A 20,340-nucleotide genomic window follows, 5' to 3' on the forward strand; every position below is an offset into this window, starting at 1 on the left:
GGATCTGAATATGCCCGTGCTCAGGCTAAGCAAGGCAAGGGAACTGGGGAATACATATGAGTGGGTACACCTATAATTAAATTACGAGTTACAAAGTCTCCCCACTGGCCAAATACTTGGCATGACCCGGTTACTTGGTACCATTGTACGCATCATCGTGGAGGCCTTACCGATCACAAGCCCAAGCTTTAATCGTGAATGGGGCCGTCCGCATATGCGAGTACTTGCCATGATACGAATTTCAGGATGCTTCACAATGGAAAGGGACGTACAACTAAAATTTAGATTGGTAAATCCTTTTCCATTCCTGATCATATCAGATCATTTCTACCCAAATCTGTAAATATGTACAGAAGAATCAAAGTCTGTAATCCGATCCCAAGCTTCCGTCCTTAAGATGGATCAGAACTTTAAAAAAGAAGGTACCAAAACGGGTATAACTCCTCAAGCTGTTGCTGACACCTGCCAACCGATCCTGGTTGTGCTGTAACGAGCGCCCAAAGCCTTTTCCCCTTGGTATAATAATTGTTGACAGCGTCGAAAAAGACGCCACAATCTCAGAAAAGAATATCATCAAGGCCATATAGTGCCCGTTAGTCGTCAAGAAACTTATCCCTGTGCTCTTCGCTGCGCGAGGACCCCAAACAGAAAAGCTGATTTGGCTGATGCCCGCGTTATCTCCCCGGGCCCGGCAGACAAGGGCCGGAAAATGCGTAAACGAGTGTTCCATATTTACTCGTCAATAGTCCAGCTGCAGTCAAGACGACCGCCGTCCAGGGAGTCGAACAGGTCAAGGAAGGTGTGGGGGGTGACATCGATGGCAAGGTTAACACAGCCGTCGCAGCGGTCACGAATCGTAGCCTTGGTTGTCTTGCCGTCGGAAGTACTGATTGTGATGGTCTTGTCACAGAGCGGGTGCGCCGGCTGGTCGATACCGTAGCTGGTAGCTGTGCTGATGCTGTCCCAAAACTCTTTGGGAATAGCGACAATGTTTTCGGTGTCATCCTTTCCTTCGTCTTCGTAGCCACAGGCGCCTAATGCTGCATTATAATACGTAATTTGGCCGTCAAACGTCTTGCCATACGGAATTCCGTCGCTGCCTGTGCTACCACCGGAGCTGCTTGAAGATGCCGGAGGCGCAGCGACGTACGTACTAGTTGAGGATGCGGCGGGAGTTTCCGTAGTCTGCTGAGAAGGAGCCGCCTCATATGTGCTTGTAGGGGTTGTAGGAGAAGGAGCCGCCTCATACGTGCTTGTAGGGGCTGGAGCAGACGTTGCCTGGTAAGTAGATTGGGCAATGCTGATAATGGTAGTTGGTGTCGAGGGCTCAACCTTGGAGCTCTCAACTGTGGGAGTCTCGACGACTGTAGGGGTCTCGACTGTGGGGGTCTCGGCAACACTGCTAGAGCTAGTGGAAGACGTCTCATAGAACTGGATGGGAGTGCCTGTGCTTGTCTCCTGAGGCGAAGGAGGAATTGTCTGAGTTGAATCGTCATCAATTATGACGGTGGCAGTTTCCCAGACGGTCTCCCACTCGGTAACGAGTTCTCGCTTGTTATGGCGGTGACGGTTGTGGCCATGAGGCTGGGCAATGGCAACTGAGGCCAAAATGGCAGCGGCGATAGTTGTAGACTTCATATTGGATAATGTTGGCTACTCCGATATGTACTCAGAAAGATAGTATCGAGGTTTTTCGATGTAAACCAGGGGATCCAGCCGGAAGGATATATATTCAAAAAATTTGTCAAGTTTGCTCGACAAAGAACTTCTTATCCTTGAATTCTAGTAAATTTTGTAGGTAATGATTGGGCAGGACTGTTTCTGGATCTCTTCCTTCGAGAATGAGTGTTAAGAAGCAGCTGTATAGGGAATGAATGTATACAGTGAGCACTGCTCCTGGAAAATAATGAATGATATATGATTTCGTGGAGAAGCTGGAGAAACAGAAGTTGTCGAGTTGAAAGGAATGTAAGGGGACTTTATTTATCTAGCAGGGGAGAAGAAAAAGACCTCTCGTGGAGGCCACGGCGAAAGACAAGGGGGGCAGCAGAAAACAACAAGGAACAAAAGCACAATCAGGGCATGGCTCCTGCCTGATGTACACTAGTAGTACCTGACGAATTCATCAACTTAAGTTAATCGATTATGATTGGCCGGGCCACGTTGAAACAACCCGCAACGGGGGGCTTCCCAGATGCTCTTTCTCCCCTTTGGAACAATCGGACCAATCAGCAGCTCCGGATCTAGGCGGGTTCAACGTGGCTAATGGAGGGTATCAGGCACGCCGCACGGGTCAGCTAGGGCTGTTTACCGGGACGTACCTGACTGATACTTCGCTATTCATGCAAGGTACCGCTGACGTTAGCTTATGCCATCGAGGAACTAGCCAATGGGATGACTGTGTACCCCTGAAAAAGACGAGTTTTAGTGTTAATCCCTCATTTTAGCCCTCTGGCCCTAGACTAGGGTCTTTAGGGTCTTAGGACGATCGCCTTTCCACTGCAGCAGCAGAGCAGTGCAGCCAACTTTTGCCAATCGAATTTATTGATCCTTCCAAACTGCAAGTGCACACATACATAGTACATAATATGTCTCCACGTCGGACCATGTCCACGTTGGCGTGCTTAAGAGGGCTGAAAAGCTCCTCGCGCCGGCGTTTCTCTATGCTCCACACGGTAGGCTTGCTTCTAGCAGTCTGTGCTTCTAGACAGCCTCTTCCCCCTCTTCCCCCCCTCCGGCCTTAGTTGCCGCCCGAGGTATCCATTAGCTAACGACTTTTCACGGTGTATTCGTCGGGCGGGTGGGCCGACGTCTCTATTGTCGAGACCGTTTTCGTACCGGTTAGTACATAAGTGTACCTGTTCCCGCCATGGAGCTTGGTCCGATGCCAATTAGCACATGGAGAATTCAGATGCCGTTCTAGGCCACTTCTACTTGATGGAGGTGTGGACACTAGTGGACAAGGCCACGGGATCCGGCCTTTGTTCATCCCACATGCTCAGTCTTTGTAAGAGTTCCCTATTGCTCGGGTCTCCGCATGGATATGTGTGTCAGTTTCACCGCTTCGAATCGTCGAATTTCTCCACGCTGCGGACACCCGAATGTCGGCACTGGACCCCCTTTCTGCCGCTGCTGGTCGTAGCTTTCGGCCGCTTGCATCCACCATGCAAGCTATCTATCCTGCGGCTTTGTGGGTATAGAATCAAGAATGATCGAGTCTATACTCGAGACTAAAGTACAACGAGCCTAGAAGGGGCAAGGGATCCAGGCTTCTTTCACATGGGTGGCCTTTGTGATACAGAACAACCCTTTCCCCAGAGCCGAAAGAACTAGGTACTTGTTTGCAACGTGAGTTCTATTCGCATTGTCGCAGGCGCATTGGCCTCGGCTTCATTGTTTGCGATATAGAATGGTTGAACTTCGTTGCTCTGACCTCGCTTATTATTAACGAGAACATCAAGATGATACAAAGTTTAGGTTTCGGTACCAACCTTGAGTGTATCTTACAGATGGCGTTGGGGTAAGGCGTTCAGACTGCCGTCTCTACTGGCTTCTCAGTGCCATCACTGTCTACTATTGGCTCATCAACCAGGCTCCTTTTTCGTTACGCGTTCTCCGTCCGCTCATCCCTTTCGATTCATACGTAAACTAGGCGAGGTAGAGAATTGTCTAGACACTGCGGTATAAGCCATTGGTCCTGTTTTTTCTTTCTTTTTTTTCGTACTATCTCGGCTATCTGGATGTGGTGTGGCCTGCTTATTTACACGCCACCCTTGACACTTATTGGTGAGCGAATAATCGATAATCGATCGAGGATCACGACCTTTGCATAGCGTCCCGCGAATATCAAGATCGACATATCTGTTGCAAACAATATGTGACCATCTCAAGAATATCAAAACTATATATTGTGGCTACCAAGTTCTGCCGCTAATGCACTCGCCACCACCAGTGTAAGTGTAAGCGCACTATCGGCGCAAGAAAACTAATAGTTACAAGTCCTTCCGATTCTCCTGCGTTAGCAACTTCAACCGGTCCAATAATAATTGGTCTACTATTCAGACGCTAACAAATTTGAATAATTTCTAAGCATCTATAGAATAATTATGTATAGTAGTCATCAACTTACACTGTCGCCGAGCTTCTCCGCCGGTAAGTCCCGAGCCTATAGATAAGCTTCTTTGAAAAATCTCTTCATCTACATAGACACGGATTATAGCAAGATTCACGATAAGCTATGCTATACCTTACGTAAAATGGGGGCCGTGGAGAGTCTTTTTCTTTTCTCCGCTAGGCTACGCAATCAAGATATACTAGGTAGTAGTCACAGGCAATGCAGACCATTAACTTGAATCATCAGATTGTAGAACCACGGGCTTATGCATAGGAATTGTATCATGTCAGAATTGTCTGCGTAGTTCCAATGATAATCTATGAATTCAGAGTATGCCCGAAACCGGGTGATAGCAATTGGTTAATGTTCTTTTCACTCCAACATTGAAGTCTCTATTAGAAGGTAGCCTGCCTGCAAGTTCCCGTCTTGACTCAGCCTACACAGGAGCTGACGTGATAGACGTAACACTATCTTCCACGGCAGCAAACAGGACTTAATTTATGCTGACAGTCAGCCACGTGCAGAAATATCTAGATGCGAAACTAGGATATGCCGAAAATACCCGGACGCATTAACAATGAGAAGGGCAATAAAATCTAAGAGCACAACCCCCCTTATGCAGCCTGGAAAGTATAGAGGAAGAGCCCCTCTCTGCTGAAGACGGGTCGGTCTTCATCCGGGACTTCGGTTACTTTGAATAGCTTCTGGGCCTTTTTGAGGAACTGCATGTCGGCGCGTCTCCTCTTCTTGAAGCAGAAGTAAATGGTGGCTGAGGGACACAGTTTCAGAAGATCTGACAACGTGGCCAGGAGCAGCGGGAAGGCAGGTTCGAAGTAGACGCAGTCTGCCGCGAGGATCACGTCTGGCTTAAAGACAGCGATATCCTGTGGAAGAGGCTCACCCCTGCAATACCGAAGTGACATGTATGTTAGTAATAGATGCACGTATGCGTCTTTATGGCGCATAAGCCCCGTGGGGAAACGCGGAGCAGAACGGGAGAAGGAAACGCCAGGGATAAACTGACCAGTTTAGAATGGCAGCTTTGGCTTGGCCCTCGAGCCCGTTCAAGCTGATGTTGTGCTCCATCAAGGAATGCATCTCCAACTGATCGGTAATATAGAGCGGGTTCCCAACCGCGCACCCCTTGGCAACCGCCAAGCCCACCAATCCACCTCCGGCTCCGAGTTCTAATCTAGATGCCGAGAGCGTCTGTTAGTAGGAACCGGCCCCAAAGTCCGCGTTTCTAAAAAGCAGCAATAAATATAAAAGGGGCGTTGGATTAAATCCCGCACTTACATCCGCGAGTCTCGCATGTCGTCCCGGTGGTACCGGAGCATATGTTTGGCGAGGACCATGCCCGCGGGCCAAGTCTGTCCGCCGCAGCCGGAGGCCAGATCTTCGTGCAGCCGCAGGGGCTCGGCGAGGAGCCCGGCGAAATCGGTTGCGGTGGTGCCGGCGGCCTTGTACGCCGGGAGCGGCGAGAGGTCCTCGCCAATAGCCAGAGGCGAAAACTCGGGAGAAGGCGAGCGCTGAGGCGGCGACATTTTTTTGGGGAGTTGGTCGTTGTCACCGTTTTTCTGTCTGAGAAGTCATTATGACTAGTAAGTTTAGGCTGACGGACGGACGTGTGGTTTAGATAACGAATTATGGGTTTGGGCTCAACACAAAAAAAATAGGGGACGCCCCGGTTTACATGCTGCCTTCCGGTGAATCTATCGGGATCTAGAACGTCAGGCACCACCCGCTTATGGCACTATCACGAATCTAGCTTTCTAGTGCCCCTGTAAATAAATCGGGGCTGGTGTCTTGCATCACAATAAGCCGGATTAAGGTGTAAAGCAGCTTCTATATCTTAGCAATACATGCATGTGAGAGGTAATCTACGCTTTGTATTACTTTGGGTATCAAAGGTGTATAAGGTTTAAGATCCGAGCCACTTGAATAAAACGAGTTATTGGGCTGTATCTGTAATTCAGCATGTGGCTGAAAGTGTCGTCTAATGGCTAGTGCTACCTGTTAGTAGATGTTTCACTGTTATATCGCCTATTCATGTAAGGAGCTCATTTTCATCCCCTAGCTCACGAGAGACAGCCAAGTTGAAGATTCGGGAGTCAATAAAATTTCATACAAGGTATTTGATCCTTATAGATCTGCCCAAGCCTTAACCACGCAGGACTTTAGAGCCGAACGTGTTATTGCATCTTGTTAAGACATCATCGTGTCTACATTCGTAAGTAAAACTCCGATGAGGCTACTCTGGTTGAACTAGACATCTGAGCCAAAGCGACATTTCTATCGAACGCTTCTGTGCGCTAACAAAACGGCCTTGAAAAAGATACACGTAGGTATTCTAGCTTCTTATCTCATGCGATGGAGTATTTTGAAATGAGAAAAAAGAAAAAAAAGGTTCTTCTCGTCTATGTTTCGTCGAACAAGGAAAGATCGGGAGGCTATACTTGGAAATACACAATGGGTTAGGGCTAAATCGGCGAAGTTGTAATGTCAGGCTAACCACCATTACTCCTTTTCTCACTCGTTTTTTTAATTAAATCACTATGTGCCTAAGACTTACGAGGGCTTGAAGCCGTATCCATCGTGGAAAATAGTCTCTTATCGCGGGCCACCGCTCTCTTCTCTTTCCAGTAGAAGCAGCCTACAAAGAGGAATATTGCCTAGCCATGCCATGCCATAATCTTCCTCAGAGGACCTCGCTTCTAGGTACAATATGTAAAATTAAACTGCTTCAAATTTCAGCGGCGCTCCCTTCCAACCACCGTGTTCCCGCCCCCGCGGGAATGCGATCGCCCACCAGCCTTAGGCGATCGCGGCCAGGCGCGTGGCTGAGACATTAGAATTCCACCAGCCTTACGCGATAGCCTGGTCGGACGCGCCAGGAAATCTAATAGATCGTACGGATTACTTACCTGATGAGACCCCCTCCAACCCCCCCTTCCGTCATTATCGAGTCTCGCGCGCTTCACAGCCTCTGCGATGGCAGTCGCCTTCCGGGCGAGGGCAGGGCAGGACAGGGCGGGATGAGGCAAGGTGCAAGGGAGCGTCGGCGTCATTGTTGAAGAATGGCCTCCTGGTATAGTGTTGGCTGTAGGCCGACATCGATGCTCTCGCAACTTCTCCTGTCTTTGTCCTGTTCAACCATAGCATAATGTCTGGCCATGCGAACGACGACTACAGTATCTGATCTGATCTAACTTACGTATCGCAAGCTCAATATAGCTCCTTCGACGTGGTCGTTCACTCTTATGCGAGCAGCTTAGGCAGCTGTTATATATCACGATGGTGGCGAAGTGTAAAGAGGTTTTCGCGTTCGGCGTAGCAGCGGCGGCGATGCTAGCTGGTGCCGCCCCTGTCGACTACTTCCCAATCAACTCACAACTACCACCCGTAGCTCGCATCTCAGAAGCTTTTGATTTCACATTCTCTCCACTAACTTTCTTCTCTAAATCCGATATCACGTACCGGCTCGGCAACGCGCCGAAATGGCTCTCAATCGACAGCTCCTCGAGGCGGCTTTTCGGGACACCGAGCGATGACGATGTCCCACCGGGAGAGGTTGTTGGGATCCCGATCGAGTTGATTGCCGAGGATGCGACGGGATCCACGACGACAAAGCCAACTTTGGTGGTATCTAGGAATCGACCGCCTATTATCAACGTGCCCATCTCGAAACAACTCCCCAAATTTGGGACATACATAGCTCCCTCCACATTACACCTTCATCCCTCAAAACCTTTCTCCTTTAGCTTCGACGAGCACACATTCCGCACTGATAGCGGAGACGATGAGCTCAACTACTATGCGGTGTCTGGCGATAACGCGCCTCTACCCTCATGGATTACCTTCGATGCCGGAAAACTCTCCTTCTCCGGCAAGACGCCCCCGTTCGAATCGCTTGTTCAACCTCCGCAGACGTTTACCTTCCAACTAGTCGCTTCCGATGTCGTGGGGTTCGCGTCAGTCTCGGCGTCCTTCTCGATAGCAGTGGGGAGCCACGAGCTAACAGCCGAGCCGCCGGTAGTTAAGCTCAATGCGACGCGAGAAAAGCATTTCGAATACAAAGACCTGTCAAATGTGCTGAAGCTCGATAAGAAGCCTTTGAAGCAGGACGATATAGTAACGGTCACTGCGCTCGATCTACCCCCTTGGCTGTCTTTCGACAACGAAACCTGGGAGTTGGATGGCACTCCCGAGTTAACTTCCGAGTCGTCTAATATAACCATAGTTGTCACCGACAAATACTCCGATACCTTGAACCTAACTATCTCGATTCATTTTGGTTTATTTATCTCAGACCTTCCCGATCTCAACGTCAAAGCAGGCGATGATTTCTCGTTCGACTTGAAGAAATACTTATCAAACCCGGAAGATATCCGGGTTACAGTCGAAGACGAGTCGGGGGCATCATGGGCTGAGTTTAACTCTTCTTCGATGCTCCTATCGGGATCTGTACCTAAGCACATGCCCGTGAAACTTCGAGCAACGCCATACGTCGCCTTCAGCGCAACTTCGAAACACACGAACGAGACAGATACTAAGATTATGAATATACACTTCGCCTCTTCGTCTCCTACCGCTTCACCGAAACCAAGCACCGAGCCGACAGATTCAGACAAGGATGATTCGAACAAGAATTTGCTCTGGTTGCTTATAATACCCATTTTCCTCATATTTGCCGGCATCGTACTTCTCCTTTTCTATATTCGACGGCGGCGTCAACAGCCGAGGAGAATAGGGGTCAGGGAGGTGTCCGGACCTATACCGGGAAGTTTCACGACCCATCGCCCCGACAGCCGCAAGGGTCCGGTCATTAGAATAATAGATATAGCACCGCCACGTGATTCCGAGAGCACAGCTGCGCAGAGACATCGCGTGTCCGCCGGTGCCTCAAATCGGCGTTCGCAGACCGCATCGAGTCCGAGTTTGACTGGAAACGTGCTTCCCCATGCTATGATGGCGATGTATTCCAGGGCAAAGTCGCCCGAGCACAGCGTCATTCTGGAAGCGAGTAGTTCTTTGTCTGCGGGACGCGATAACCAACAACCGTCTCCGCAGGGAGGAGGAACGGATGAAGTTAGCCTGCTTTCAGACACTAGCCTTGGTGAAGCTGATGCGTATATTGCGGAAGCACAGTCATACATTATTTCAAGGGGACCTCGAGACGATGTATATCGTAACCTTTCGGTCCCGGCGAATGCGGCACCCTTTAGTATACAGAACACGCCAGAGATCGCCTACACAGCGGGTGCTAGGCAAGACACCAGTCCAACCAATGCGGTTCCACCAGCAGTGGGCTACGCCGTACGGCCACGATCAGGACAACAGCAGGACCCGAGCTTCGATATCCGCAGCGTCGGGAAGAGAATATCTAATTTATGGAAGAGGGAGAGTGGGAGCCAACTTACTAATAATCAGAAACGGAATAGTATCCTGAGCGACTCTACAGGTCAGACTACTCGCACGAGTATTTTGACATCTGGGATCTCCGGAGTAGCGGAGGAAGAAGCCACGACGAGTACGAATGTAGTCGCAAGACCAACTATAATACATATACCCAGCAGACCGGGTGAGGTACGGCGAATGAGTAGGAGAGTAGGGGGGCCATCGCCGTTATTCGGTGGCCGGTCGACCACAAAATCGATAGGAAATTTGAGGTTAGGGAGCCAATCACCGGAGACAGTCTTACATCCAAGTCCAGAGCTGCCACCAAAGATAGAAGACGACACAAATCCTTGCGATAGCGATAGTTCGTGGGACCGGCTCGCAAGAAATTCCTTAGGTATCGCATACAAGGACCTCATCACCGAGCCAGAAAGGGCTGTCTCACGCGAGGAATCGCCGACCGATATAGGTCAAGAAGGCAATTGGATAAGCTATGATATAAATCGGAATCTCTTGTCCCCTGGACAATGGCCACAGCAAAACTTATCCATCAATATGGTTGGCATAGCAAGAACCTCGCCCGCTATTATTCCGAGCGAATTACCTCGACTACCACCGACGATGGCATTGGGAAAATCTAAGGGAGAAGAGAAAGGCAAAGCTTCGATAAGACGGCGGCCGTCACAAGCGTCTGAGACTACCGTTCGTAATACGCCATCTACTAGTACGAGATCTGACGTAACCTACTCATCCCGAGACGAGTATTCACACTTCAGCCACGCCCGCAGACAAGGGGCACCTAGCGAGCGTAGAGCTTTAACGTCGCGGACCCCATCACTAGCAAACGGGTGTGCACCGCCACCAACGCGGCCTTTACCACGGACTCCCATACAAACTGGTAGAACGCCACTAGCAGACCGACCCAATCAATCGTATTATGCATCAGCGGGGGGAGACGGACTGGTCTCCGACATTGAAAATATGCCTTCCAAGAACTGGAAGCCGACAAGGAGCATGAAGAGTGCCAAGAGTCTGCGTAGTATCTGGGCAGACGAGGACGAGGATGATGATGATGATGCTTGGGAGGATATACGACCACCAACGACTATTGATGGATGGGACGATGGCGTTGATAGTGACGGGAGCTTTGCGATTTATATTTGATCAATGCGTGATAAGAGAGGAGGATTGATACCTAGGATGTTAAGATATTAATGATATTAATACACCATTTAACTAATGAGTACTTGCTGAATATTAGGACCGTGGGATGATCGTATTAGTAGGACCTAACCTAGATAATCGTGGTTCTAGTAATTTTCTTGCCATCAGATAAGACGGAATTACTCCCTTTGAGAGCTCAAGGTGAGAAACCCTGACCTAGGACAATGACTTGACGGCTGAAGCTGACAGCACCGCGGCATTCAGCTTGTCAGTATCTCACCGTCTGCCTGGGTCCTGCGTAATGTGAAATTTCGGGATCAGTCCGAGGCTGGGGTTGGCCCGTTGGGGGTTACGATTAAGGGTAGCAATCCACAATTCCGGTCCGGGGAGTCCGTGCGGAGTCATTATATAGCTTATTATTGTGATAATAGCTTATTGTGATGTCTATTTCCTAGGAATATTGATAATATATGAATAAGGTATTTGAGAGGTACTCAATTATTCAAAGCTTTCTTTGAGGTGGTATGCTACCTCAACTGTAGAGTTATCAGTATTGATTAGTGGCAAAAAGTAAGACAATGGAGGATGGAGGATGGAGGCCATGTACAATACATAGCTCCGTTGTTCATGTCTCGAGAGCGAGGTAGTAGCAATATCCCCTGCATGGCTTGGGTAGCTTTAACTCTTTGTGGAGTGGATGCCTACCTACCTAATATTGATATTCGGATTGAACTTAAGAAGATTGTGATGATGGTTTGAGTAAAGCGGGTTTGATACATGCAGTGTGTAGGTAGTGTAAAAGATGCAAACCTCTTACGGCTTTAGGCCTGGGCTTTAGGTACTCCGGGGCAGATCTGGTTCGTACCTGTACTTTATACCTGTACTTTACGTTTCTAATTGCTTGCCGTGCTGTTGCCCCATATTTTGCGCGGTAACTAAAGCTATTGCACTTTCCCTCCAGTCCCTCCAGCCTGCAGTGAAACACCGACCAATTGTTTTAGTTTTATATCTTGTGAGAGCACACGCGACACCTACATATACCTAACTCGGTTTGTAATACCTAAAGAACCCTATCGTTTCTATCGTTTTTGTTGGTATGTAGGTAACTCTGCTGCGTCATTAACTTGGTCGCCTTAAGGAGAGTTCCAACGGGGCTGGGTTTAAACATCCGACAAATACCCGAGACGGGTTGTAAATAACCTGGAATCTGGATGCCTACATAGGTACCTTAAGTACATACAACATATGTCTGCATGTGCATACCTAGGGATTTATGTTGGGCAGATAGAGGGAATTGGGCGTTATAGTCTGTTCTCTCAAGATCCTCAGGTTTCTTGAAAATTGTTCTTATCCCGATTCGTAAATGAGATCTTCTTTGATAGCTTATACTAACGCCGACAATGATGTCGTGACGCATGTTGTATTCTTACGACATCATAGTGGCTTTCTAATCTTTTATACGGATCCGTAGTGCACAGGTACAAACCTGGTAGTTTGGGCGACAGGTGTAGATTAAGAGGTTATGTATCTATACTTTAGGTACCTAACCTTTCTCAGTACCTATATTCTTAATAGGACTACCTAAAATTAGGTATGTAGTAAAGAGGGCTTTTGATTAAGTCATCAAGTTGCCAGCTGCTCGCAGTCCAGAGTCGGATTTTTTTCTGCGGGAAACGCAAAACCCCGCCTTGGCCTCGCCTACCCTTTCTCTACCTAACTTAACCTACCTAATCCTGCCTACCGTAACTGACTCTACTCTTCGGCACCATCTGATCACAATTCTTTCGCGCGACGCCTTTGTGCCATTTTTTTTTCCCACACTGCACTACTTACACCATCCCTCCAAGACACTACCCTCGGCCCCTACCGTATTCGTCTACATACCCATTTTCTGTTTCGAGGCGATTGAAAATTTTGAACGATCAACAAAGCAACCTACGATATTGCCCCTCCTTCAGTATATGACCATCCGACCATACTAATCCTACGCGCTGCGGTATAATAAATTCTTTTCGCCATGGGTCAAACCCTTTCCGAGCCTGTCGTCGACAAGGTATGATGATGATGATGATGATATTTTCCTGCTTGCTGCTTGGGGTCTTCAATTGCGCCGTCTTGCACTTTTTGTCCCTCCCCCACGACCAGGCCCACCCCTCCGTGACTCCGCGCCTCCCCGGCCTTATCAAGCAATATCGTAACGATCCGGCCTCGATGCTCACACACAGAGAGTTATTCAGCGCCTAATACTTGAGTAAACCTATACTAACTTGGGGAATTCTTAATAGGCTTCTGACAAAGGAGAAGATGACCGACTGCTGTATGGCGTATCTGCTATGCAGGGATGGCGTATTAGCATGGAGGATGCTCACTGCTCCGTCCTTGACCTCTTGACACCCAAATCCGACGAGGAAAAGAAGGTTCACCCTTCGCGATTATCTTTCTTCGGCGTCTTCGACGGACACGGCGGAGACAAGGTTGCTCAATTCGCAGGCAAGAACATATATGATATCCTTAAAAAGCAAGACACATTTAAGGCTGGACATTACGAGCAGGCTTTGAAGGATACATTCCTTGCGACTGACCGAGCGATACTGAGCGGTATGGATTCTACCTATCAACGATTATGAAATGTCTAAAGTCTAACGCATGCTTAGACCCTCAATATGAGGAGGAGGTATCTGGTTGTACCGCGTGCTGTAGCTTGATTACTGCTGAGAAGATATATATTGTTCGTATTACGATACCCTTATTGGTTGGTGCTCATAGCTAACTTGTGCTACTAGGCAAACGCTGGTGATTCGAGAAGTGTCTTGGGTGTTAAGGGAAGAGCTAAGCCGCTATCCTTCGATCACAAGCCACAGAACGAAGGTTAGTAAAAAAAATTGTCTAGCATTGTCATCTTATACAAATTCGCTAATGCGCCCTGGTTTCATAGGCGAGAAGGCGCGAATTACTGCCGCGGGTGGCTTTGTCGACTTTGGTCGTGTCAACGGCAATCTTGCCCTATCTCGAGCAATCGGAGATTTTGAGTTCAAGAAGAGCGCCGAACTTGCACCTGAGCAGCAGATAGTGACAGCGTTCCCAGACGTAGTTGCGCACGAAATTAGTGACGATGATGAGTTTTTGGTCCTTGCATGTGACGGTACGTTTTTAATCCCGCCTAGGACGTCTGAACAGATATGGCTAACTAGCAAATTAGGTATCTGGGATTGCCAGTCTTCACAAGCGGTCGTTGAGTTTGTTCGAAGGGGCATCGCCGCGAAGCAGGAGTTGGATAAGATTTGCGAGAACATGATGGACAACTGTCTGGCATCTAATTCGGAGACTGGCGGGGTTGGGTGTGACAACATGACAATGATCATTGTGGGCTTCTTAAGAGGCAGAAGTAAGGAGGAATGGTACGAAGAGGTTGCCAGCCGTGTGGCCAAAGGCGACGGACCTTGTGCCCCTCCCGAATACGGTATGCCTTCTTAGAGCCCGGGGTCTCGACATAATTCATAGAACTGACATTGAGACTCAGCTGAATTCCGGGGACCTGGTGTGCATCACAATTTCGACGATAGTGACAGTGGTTATGATGTTGACATGGAAAACAAATCCAAAACATTTGGGATCGGTGGGTACAAGGGCCGCATCATTTTTCTTGGCGATGGTACTGAAGTTCTCACCGACTCGGACGACACCGAGATGTTTGACAACTCGGAAGAAGATAAGGACCTGGCAAGTCAAGTGTCTAAGAGCTCGTCCGGCGAGGTAGAAAGTCGACTACCGCCCAGAGCGCCCTCGCCTCCCCCGCGTACGCCGAAGAAGCAAGAGGACAACCCTCAGGCAAAGCCCAGCGACCCAACCCTAAACAATACCTCGACTGCAACTAAGAAATTCGCAGAAGCCGTGAAGGAGGAGCCCAAAGAGGCGAAACTTGAAGCCGCCACCGCCGCCGCATCTAAAGATTGATTAAGGTATAAGTTTGTCAGGCAGGATAGTGTTAGAATTGCGCCCTTGGGCCTTTCATCCCGCCGGCCTGCTAATTATTGGGATTTACCCCACACACACACCCATGAATTATTAGGGATGGTTACGACAGAGCACCTGAATGAAGAGTTTTGTTTACTTGGCACATGATGGATTACCAGAAGGAAAGGGGGGGAGGATGAGTGCTAGGGCGGATATTCTCCCTTAAAAGGGGGATTAACATGGCCAGAGACACGACACGCGATATGACCACTGGGGGCCACCACGTCTTGCCAACTTCAAGCACGATTAAGGCTTGGGAGTTTTCTTGACGAACTGCATTGGCGGCTATTCAGAAACCTCTTGACAGCTGAGGTGTGCTCCGTATGCTATAATAACCGCGAGAACACTCATATGCATCATCGAATTCTATATGTTTTCTTAGGAGTGCGGAATTAGCACGTTCATAAAAATGCATTAATGCCATCCAGAAACTGAATTGCCCGTGTTGTAGTGTTATTACGAATGTAAAATTCTCCTCTTTTTTTTTTGTGTTTTTATTTTTCCTTGATGTAACTACTTTTCCTTAGCGTAGCCGCACCCGGGCGATGTAAATATGAGATATGATATATGAGGCTAGGTACGTTCCGTATTGTGTAACAGGTAGTACATAGGTAATTGGAACCTTCTTTTAAGCATGAAGGCGGATTAAGAAGAGCCGAACAGCCGGCCGGGTTCCACCTCGCGGGAAATCAAGGTGCCCACTTGAAGATAAGCTCTAATAAAATTTGTTGCGCGCCGCATGTCATTGCATCTACAATAACCCTCCTACAAAGGGACCAGGCCCAACATAGCAGAGCATGCTATATTTATAGCTCATGTCCCTGGGGATCAAATCACTATGGAGAGCTCGAAGTTACACAACTCGTGTCAGTGGGCTCTCCCTGATTCCCAGGGAGCAGCGCAATCCATTCCACCAGGAATCAAATCTACTTCGATGGATCTCGACTACGACTACACATAGGGATACGAAAACGGAGCTCACAAGCAAGGATATTTTGAATGAACTTTTAAAGGGAAAATCGCAATCGTTCTTTATTAGAGCGTTGCGCAGACGGGACATAAAGAAGAGGTCCAACTCCCAACCGAAGGCACCCGAACTTGTGAAGAGACCAATTCGATATCCCACCAAGGAAGAATCGCTCCGCAGCTTGCGCAAGCATCGAGACAGCGCTGCGAGACAACATCTATACGACAGTGCGCGTGAAATCTCCTCGAAACCTTTGAGCAGTTGGCATTCGACTTTCGATTTCATGTTACGGCACACAATCGACATCAGAGAAATATTATATTTTCAACTTATCATTGGGAAGGGTATAGCAGCCGAAGCTCGTGCATTACTCTCGGAACCAGATACACATATTTCCCAGATCTGCCGTAGGAATGAAAGCCTCGTCCGAATCGAAGAAATAAGTCCCGAAAATGGCGAACTTGTTCTTAGTCTGTCCGGCTCCGAAGACTCGGTCCGAAAGTCACTTCTGGATATTATAGGGGTAGTAGGCAAGATCACCGCTGTTAGGATGTCTGATCCAGCCCTAGAATCCCTGCTGTTAGATGTATGGAAGGGTACAACAGGAAAGCGACCGGAAATTCGACTCTTGGGGGGTGGAGAGGTTGCGGTCGACGACAGGACATTGACTGTGCAAACCTCCTTCTCGAATTTTGGCAAGTATAAGAGTTACCGCCTGACTAGGCGGGCTGACGAAATCAACCGTCCTACGGAATGGACCCAGGATTCCTTTGAGAAATACGTTGCTGCTTTAGTCCATGGGCAGATTCCACCGCATCTGGCTCGGTCATTATACCCAGAATTTCCCGACCATCAGCAAACTGTTGTTTCTCTACTGACCGAGCTGTTCACCTCGGAACATACTAGATCAGCCGCCTCGTTGTCTGCTTTGAAAATGGCTATCAATTTCATCGAATCGAGAGGCGGCGGTTTTCGTCAAGCATCCCGGACTATCTTCAACCAGGCGGAAATGCTCAGCTTCTCCATGGATGCTGAGATATTCAATATATTCCTCATTAGCGCGTCAAAGGCCGGCGATCTTGATGGTTTTAATAGCATACTAAGGGCAATGGTCCGGAAAGGTTACGCCCCACAGGGCCGTTCTTGGGTCGCCTTCATGGAGATGATACAAAGTCCGACTCTCAAACGTTATATTGTTGGGAGGCTGAAGACAAAAGGGCTTAACCGCAACCCGTCGATACTTCGCGCAATAGGTAGACAGATGGCAATCATCGATCTTGAACGTCATATTTCGACGGAATTTGATGTGCGGACGTTCGTCCGCGAACAAGATAAACGATACGGTTCCAGATGGCTGGACACCATTACCGTCAATAGGATCATAGACGTGCTCGGAGCGCATAAGAATTTAGATGCTTGCAATGCCTTGTTGGATCTCATCTATACCACGGGCATCACATCACCCAACGCCATCACACTAAACACAATGTTGACCCATACGAAGAGTTTCGCACAGCAAATAGCCATCTTCAAGTCGATATTAACGCGCTGGCCAAGGCTAGCGCCGCACGCAGATACTTATAATCTGCTATTTAGTGCAGCTTGGAAGAGACGGTACCCTAACATGCTTCGAGTGATATTAAGATCTGCGGCTCTTGCTCGTCGCACAACACCTAAATTGCGGTACACCCTGACGAAACTTCTTACCCAAAGGCACCATTCGAGCACCCGGTGGGCTTTCTTGAAGACTTGGGAAGACGTAATCTTCGGGCAGGCAGAATTGGCGGAGATGCGGGCGATTCATTCGGATGACCTCAAGGTGGAGCACATGATACATAAATATGTCGAGCAGACACAGGGCATGGAATTAGAGGCTTCATTTTTAGATAATCTCGAGAAAGCGCTTGAGATGGATATGATGATTCATCAATTTCGAAAGAATGGGTTACTCACAACCCCGTCGGCATCGGTGAGAGAGTCACTCTCAGTCCCATTACCATTGTCGAAGCAGGAAGTTCGAACCGGGCTTTCAGACTCTCGAAGTAATGTCCATAGTTCTTCGCGGGGAATGATTCGCGCGGCACAAGAATAGGGGTTACGAGCCTAATGGTTACGAGAATATTGCTAGGAAGTCTCGACATGTTGTAGACCGGGGGAATATTCAAGATCTACACGTGGTGGCTACTGGGTGTTGATTTGATGTCTATACCTGATACTGTAACATTACAAAAAGGGGACTAGGGGAAAAAAGGACTGGATAGATAGATAGATAGATAGATAGGGGTTGTGTGTACTAACGATGACGATCTATATGTATGTATGTATATACGATACCTGTTATAGGCTAAGTTTGCCTATAAGGAAGAATCAACTCAAAGATATAGACTTGGACTCGTATACTCACTTTTAGTGAAACTAGATAGATAAACAGGGAGGGTATAAGTGGGCACCTGTAGCGCCTGTAGGGTATTAGCAGCGATATCAAAGCCATCGATAACCGTTCTCTTTCTTTTTTTTACGTATTATGGTAAGTACCTTCTACTTCTAGTACAGCCAAATTATTTTAGCTCTTAGCTCCAAGCTTCTCATTGGAAATAGGTACCTCTCATTGAAATATTTACCTAAGCTGTCAATGTACATATACCACTTATACCCAGCTGCAAATTCGCAATATCCCGTCTTCCATTCGCCCCTCCAATATTCAAATGCCCCGCACTCTTCTCACGCGACTATCAAGTCCACTGACGCATCTGAGAACCTTGGCATCGTCTTCATATATAAGACAAATAAGACATATAAGACCGGCTGTTCCCTCCTCGCTTACTTTCAACTATCCTGTAACAAGAACATACCTGACCTCCGCCCTTCGAGCTCACCAATCCCGCAAGATGGCGCCCCAAATCGACGGCTTCTTTTCTCAGGTCGACTCCCTGTCGTCCCACTTCATCGAGCGTCTCAGCAAAGCCGTCGCTATCCCTTCTGTCTCCTCGGAGGCTGCCCGCCGGCCTGATGTCGTCCGCATGGCACACTTCCTAGCCGACGAGCTCAAGACGCTAGGTGCCAGTGTCGAACTCCGGCCCCTCGGAAAGCAGCCCGACAACCCGGCGCTCGACCTTCCCCCCGTAATCCTCGCTCGGTACGGGAGCGATAAGAACAAGCGCACTATCCTCGTCTATGGACATTACGATGTGCAGCCAGCTGAGAAGAGTGACGGTTGGGCCACCGAGCCCTTCACTCTTAGCGTCGGCGAGGACGGCCGCATGTTCGGACGTGGTAGCACGGACGACAAGGGCCCGGTCCTGGGCTGGCTGAACGCCATCGAAGCACACCAGAAGGCCGGCGTAGATTTCCCCGTTAACCTACTTATGTGCTTCGAGGGCATGGAGGAGTACGGATCTGAGGGTCTAGAGGAGCTTATCCAGAAGGAGGGCAAGGGCTACTTCGCCGATGCCGACGCTGTCTGCATCAGCGATAACTACTGGCTGGGTACCGAGAAGCCGTGCTTAACGTACGGTCTACGGGGTTGCAACTACTACGGCATAGAGATCTCGGGTCCCGGTGCGGACCTACACAGCGGAGTGTTCGGCGGCACTGCACAAGAGCCTATGACAGACCTGGTGCGCGTACTGGCTAGCCTAGTGGACACGCACGGCAAGATCCTGATCCCGGGTATTATGGACCAGGTAGCTCCCGTCACGAAGGAAGAGGAAACGCTGTACGATGGTATCTCGTTCACGATGGAAACGTTACAAGAGTCTCTAGGTTCCAAGACGACTATCTTCGAGGACACCAAGTCGACCCTGATGGCGCGGTGGCGATACCCATCGCTTTCGATTCACGGCGTTGAGGGCGCATTCTCGGCTCCGGGAGCCAAGACGGTGATCCCCGCCAAGGTTATCGGCAAGTTCTCCATCCGTATCGTGCCCAACATGGAGATCGAGAAGGTGAACGAGTTAGTAGACAAGCACGTCAAGGATACATTCGCAAAGCTCGGCAGCAAGAACAGCCTCAAGGTGTACCCCATCCACACGGGTAACTGGTGGGCGGCCAGCCCCAACCACTGGAACTTCCGCGCCGCTAGCAAGGCCGTCGAAAGAGTGTGGGGTGTGCAACCGGATTTCACGCGCGAGGGTGGCAGGTAAGCCGTCAAGCCCCTTTTTTGCTCTTATATCCTTTGCCTTTCGTCGACATCATATGAGCAGAGGAATAAGTACACTCTTCCAAGCCCAAATTTAGAGCTAACGTGTCAACATAGTATCCCTATTACCCTAACATTTGAGCAATCCACGGGCAAGAACGTGCTGCTACTACCTATGGGCAGCTCCACGGATGGCGCGCACTCGATTAACGAGAAGCTGGACAAGAAGAACTACATCGAGGGCATCAAGCTGCTAGGTGCGTACCTGCACTACGTTGCGGAGGAGCCTCAGCAGTAAGTATCGAGTTTTGGACCAGGTAAGGTTCCTAAGTGTAGAGTAGTAGCTACGACGTGACGCGTAATAAGACGCGATGAATAAGAGATGATACCATGATGAAGAAATACGAGACGGGAACAATTAAAGTGAAGTGAAATAGGGGGCAGAGTGTTGAATGAATCGTGATTCTACATGTGGGTGAGTATCCTTCCCCTAGATTACCTATATATAAGTAAGTAATAAAATGATGTAAAACTCAATATCTCACT

General features: G+C 48.8%; 6 protein-coding genes across 6 annotated transcripts; 4 read left to right on the plus strand and 2 right to left on the minus strand.

Moving 5' to 3' along the window:
* Nucleotides 1–280: 280 nt before the first annotated feature.
* F5Y00DRAFT_225753 (uncharacterized protein) lies at nt 281–2,129 on the minus strand. The gene has a single exon (XM_048006207.1). It carries the CDS (start codon nt 1,636–1,638, stop codon nt 733–735), a length of 906 nt encoding a protein of 301 aa, XP_047869139.1. The 5' UTR covers nt 1,639–2,129; the 3' UTR covers nt 281–732.
* A 2,251-nt stretch (nt 2,130–4,380) lies between these two features.
* Nucleotides 4,381–6,016, minus strand: F5Y00DRAFT_225757 (putative methyltransferase-domain-containing protein). Its single transcript, XM_048006208.1, has 3 exons — nt 5,411–6,016; nt 5,139–5,306; nt 4,381–5,017 (listed from the first exon to the last, which is right to left on the minus strand). The coding sequence occupies exons 1-3, from the start codon at nt 5,656–5,658 to the stop codon at nt 4,729–4,731; spliced, it is 705 nt and encodes a 234-aa protein (XP_047869140.1). The 5' UTR covers nt 5,659–6,016; the 3' UTR covers nt 4,381–4,728.
* Nucleotides 6,017–7,295: 1,279 nt separating this feature from the next.
* F5Y00DRAFT_134913 (uncharacterized protein) lies at nt 7,296–11,227 on the plus strand. Its single transcript, XM_048004268.1, has one exon. It carries the CDS (start codon nt 7,409–7,411, stop codon nt 10,673–10,675), a length of 3,267 nt encoding a protein of 1,088 aa, XP_047869141.1. The 5' UTR covers nt 7,296–7,408; the 3' UTR covers nt 10,676–11,227.
* A 1,123-nt stretch (nt 11,228–12,350) lies between these two features.
* F5Y00DRAFT_225770 (PP2C-domain-containing protein) lies at nt 12,351–15,120 on the plus strand. The gene is made up of 7 exons (XM_048006209.1): nt 12,351–12,728; nt 12,961–13,273; nt 13,330–13,403; nt 13,459–13,543; nt 13,611–13,817; nt 13,875–14,135; nt 14,196–15,120. Exons 1-7 carry the CDS (start codon nt 12,693–12,695, stop codon nt 14,627–14,629), a joined length of 1,410 nt encoding a protein of 469 aa, XP_047869142.1. The 5' UTR covers nt 12,351–12,692; the 3' UTR covers nt 14,630–15,120.
* A 283-nt stretch (nt 15,121–15,403) lies between these two features.
* F5Y00DRAFT_225771 (uncharacterized protein) lies at nt 15,404–17,996 on the plus strand. The gene has a single exon (XM_048006210.1). It carries the CDS (start codon nt 15,505–15,507, stop codon nt 17,746–17,748), a length of 2,244 nt encoding a protein of 747 aa, XP_047869143.1. The 5' UTR covers nt 15,404–15,504; the 3' UTR covers nt 17,749–17,996.
* A 195-nt stretch (nt 17,997–18,191) lies between these two features.
* On the plus strand, nt 18,192–20,331 carry F5Y00DRAFT_225772 (cytosolic non-specific dipeptidase). Its single transcript, XM_048006211.1, has 2 exons — nt 18,192–19,794; nt 19,912–20,331. The coding sequence occupies exons 1-2, from the start codon at nt 18,362–18,364 to the stop codon at nt 20,090–20,092; spliced, it is 1,614 nt and encodes a 537-aa protein (XP_047869144.1). The 5' UTR covers nt 18,192–18,361; the 3' UTR covers nt 20,093–20,331.
* Nucleotides 20,332–20,340: the final 9 nt, after the last annotated feature.

The sequence above is a fragment of the Daldinia vernicosa genome (genome assembly GCF_022497035.1).
Source record: "Daldinia vernicosa strain CBS 139.73 unplaced genomic scaffold F5Y00scaffold_4, whole genome shotgun sequence".
Taxonomy (NCBI): domain Eukaryota; kingdom Fungi; phylum Ascomycota; class Sordariomycetes; order Xylariales; family Hypoxylaceae; genus Daldinia; species Daldinia vernicosa.

Coding starts and splice junctions, on each gene's coding strand:
- F5Y00DRAFT_225753 (XM_048006207.1), bottom strand. CDS start 1,638: ATGAAGTCTACAACTATCGCCGCTGCCATTTTGGCCTCAGTTGCCATT.
- F5Y00DRAFT_225757 (XM_048006208.1), bottom strand. CDS start 5,658: ATGTCGCCGCCTCAGCGCTCGCCTTCTCCCGAGTTTTCGCCTCTGGCT. Junction 5,307..5,410: donor GACATGCGAGACTCGCGGAT/GTAAGTGCGGGA, acceptor CTCGGCATCTAG/ATTAGAACTCGGAGCCGGAG. Junction 5,018..5,138: donor AAAGCTGCCATTCTAAACTG/GTCAGTTTATCC, acceptor TCGGTATTGCAG/GGGTGAGCCTCTTCCACAGG.
- F5Y00DRAFT_134913 (XM_048004268.1), top strand. CDS start 7,409: ATGGTGGCGAAGTGTAAAGAGGTTTTCGCGTTCGGCGTAGCAGCGGCG.
- F5Y00DRAFT_225770 (XM_048006209.1), top strand. CDS start 12,693: ATGGGTCAAACCCTTTCCGAGCCTGTCGTCGACAAG. Junction 12,729..12,960: donor CCGAGCCTGTCGTCGACAAG/GTATGATGATGA, acceptor AATTCTTAATAG/GCTTCTGACAAAGGAGAAGA. Junction 14,136..14,195: donor TTGTGCCCCTCCCGAATACG/GTATGCCTTCTT, acceptor ATTGAGACTCAG/CTGAATTCCGGGGACCTGGT.
- F5Y00DRAFT_225771 (XM_048006210.1), top strand. CDS start 15,505: ATGTCCCTGGGGATCAAATCACTATGGAGAGCTCGAAGTTACACAACT.
- F5Y00DRAFT_225772 (XM_048006211.1), top strand. CDS start 18,362: ATGCCCCGCACTCTTCTCACGCGACTATCAAGTCCACTGACGCATCTG. Junction 19,795..19,911: donor TTCACGCGCGAGGGTGGCAG/GTAAGCCGTCAA, acceptor GTGTCAACATAG/TATCCCTATTACCCTAACAT.